General features: G+C 39.0%; 1 protein-coding gene across 1 annotated transcript; it reads right to left on the bottom strand.

Moving 5' to 3' along the window:
* Positions 1 to 513: 513 nt before the first annotated feature.
* On the bottom strand, positions 514 to 2,441 carry LOC116346082 (bromodomain and WD repeat-containing protein 3-like; the record flags this gene model as incomplete). The annotated part of the gene is made up of 4 exons (XM_031775986.1): positions 1,267 to 2,441; positions 996 to 1,197; positions 704 to 924; positions 514 to 617 (listed from the first exon to the last, which is right to left on the bottom strand). Coding segments are annotated over exons 1-4 (1,702 nt in total), but the record flags the coding sequence as incomplete, so codon positions are not given.

The following is a 2,441-nucleotide window of genomic DNA, read 5'->3' as shown; positions in this document are numbered from 1 at the left end:
GAAGAGCGTGTACACTCTTCGAAAAGCGTATTATACTGACTTGGGATGTACGGATTAATATCGTATAAATAGATGCCGAATTTGCTAGAAAAAAGTCAAAAAAGAGAATATGGTGATTAAAAAACGAATTCTTTATATTTTTATTTTGTTTTTTTTTCCGGGGTATCCCATAATATTTATTTTGCTTAGATGCAAAAAATTTATGAAAAAAGTTCTTCATTAACGCTAAAAATTAAGAGCAAGAGAGAAAATAAAACTGCATTATATGAAACCAAGCGCAGGCAGTTTAATTATAAGTCATCGTAGCTTCTTATTGTAAAAAAATCGATTTGAATATTTTGTTGCTGTTGTCGTCAATATATGGAATAAATCTTTTCAGATATCTTACAGACTACTTGAAAAATTATTTATATGCATTGCTTCAAAGGTATTATGTTAGCGTAATAATGAAGATTTATTCGCAGATATATGCACGCATCTTTGACGGAATTTTACGCACCCGCCCTCTGTTACTGATACTGATTTGCTGTTCCGCTTCTTCATCACCATCATTGTTTGATGTATAATCTTCGAAACATACTTTGTTCACCGTACACTGCGGTTTACGATTGCCCGAACTACCCCATATGTGTATTAACGGAGAAAAAACTTCATGAATACAATTTGGACGTTTAATATAACGCATATTTTTCAAAATACATACCGGCCCTGTGTTACGTGTCGTTTTGTTCGTTCGCTGTCATCTTCTTCGGAATCCTCATTATAATGTGGCCGTTTACGTGATCGGCAGCTTCGAATGGACCGTTCTTTCGTTCTTTGGCTCACGCCGGAATCTCGTGTCGAATATCCGCTTGGTCGGTTCAGTGTCTGTGATTCAGTTACCGTTGATTGCACCGAATTGTCCTCATCTTGATCACGTTTTGGCTGCCGCAACGGAGTATCAGAATCGTTCGATTTGTTTGGATCATAGTTTTCAGAGTCATTTCCAAACCGACCAGGTCGTTTATTGCGATAACCACTTGAGCTGTCTTCATTTGCGATGATGTAACACCATTCGGCGCATGGTTCAATTGTCGAGCACGCATCGGCCGGTCAGTACTAGTTGACGGTGTCTCACCTTTCAGTGTGTCAATCACTTCAGTTTTATAACTAGCCATTAGTTGATGGTATATCGCATTCACATCCAAATCTGGGTACCTAAAAATGGCATTAAAATCGAGTGATTAAATTTAAATTAAAATTCACTGAATGGGTGGTAAAACCTACTCCAAAATTCGTAAACATAGGTCGGTGATGATTCGTGCATTTTGAACGATGTGGTTGTCACTTTTATAGAATCGTTCGGCATTCGTGGCCAAATATCGAATGTCAAATTGTGCGGCTGCAATGCGTCGATAAAAACGATTTTCGAATCGTGCTTTGATTGTAGTCAAATCGATTGGATATTCAACGATAAATGCGTACGTTGGATAAATGTTTAAATCAACCGGTGTCAAAAATGGTTTGGCTATTTCTAAGCGCATCACGTCTTCAAGGGCGGCAAGAATGCGACAACAGATTCCATCTCGGTCGCCACTCGGTTGATAAAGTATCATTTTTAATTCTTCGGCTAAAACTGGAACACCACCACCAACTTCATTTGGCAATCGACTGTTATCAATTGGCTCCATATCCCATGGGCTCATTCGCTGCAGCTTGCCACTATCCCAACGAATTTTGAAACACATGAACAACGAATCGGGAAATTCTTCCGAGTATGGCACACGACTTATAATTTGACCCATCCACCAAACATTGTCGATCATACAACGAAAACGATCGCCTGTTGCCCACATGTGAATCAGGGCCTTAACATATGTCTGTTTCAATACAAGGAAATCCAAAACACCGGGCATGTCATGATATTTTATGGTGAATCGTTGATTTTTCAACGTTCCATCATTGTTCATCAGTGCCACTTTTAAGCAACAAAGACGTGGCGGCCGTGTTTCATATTTGATTTCAATCACCTTAAGAAATTCATAATCTCGCAAATCCAATCGGGACCATGGTTTGGCGTCAACATTTTGGTAAATATTATTCTGTCGCACAGCATTAAGATAATATTCATGACCCTGACGGAAATAAGCTACTTCATCGTCTATTTGGGGATAATATGGTGTTTTGCGTGGTATAACTTCGGACTTTGGTGGCCGATAAATCTTAGGGATTTCATTGGTTTCAGTTTCACTGCTTGGCCCTTCGCTTGGCGAATTTGCTATGCCATTATCGTCATTACCATTATCGTCAGTCACCGGAATGCGATCGTCCATCTCTTGCGCCGTTCCAAAATCGTCCAATTTTGGGGTTGTGTCAATATTACTAAGTACTGACTCATTGTCAGTAATATTGTTCTGAAAATCATCTATGGTCTCTGATGGTTCCTGTTTATTTTGATCCAT

The sequence above is a fragment of the Contarinia nasturtii genome, unplaced genomic scaffold, assembly GCF_009176525.2.
Source record: "Contarinia nasturtii isolate CC-2019 unplaced genomic scaffold, AAFC_CNas_1.1 Cnas_scaffold_1426, whole genome shotgun sequence".
In the NCBI taxonomy this organism is placed as follows: Eukaryota; Metazoa; Arthropoda; class Insecta; order Diptera; family Cecidomyiidae; genus Contarinia; species Contarinia nasturtii.
This window is presented reverse-complemented; position numbering and strand designations above follow the sequence as displayed.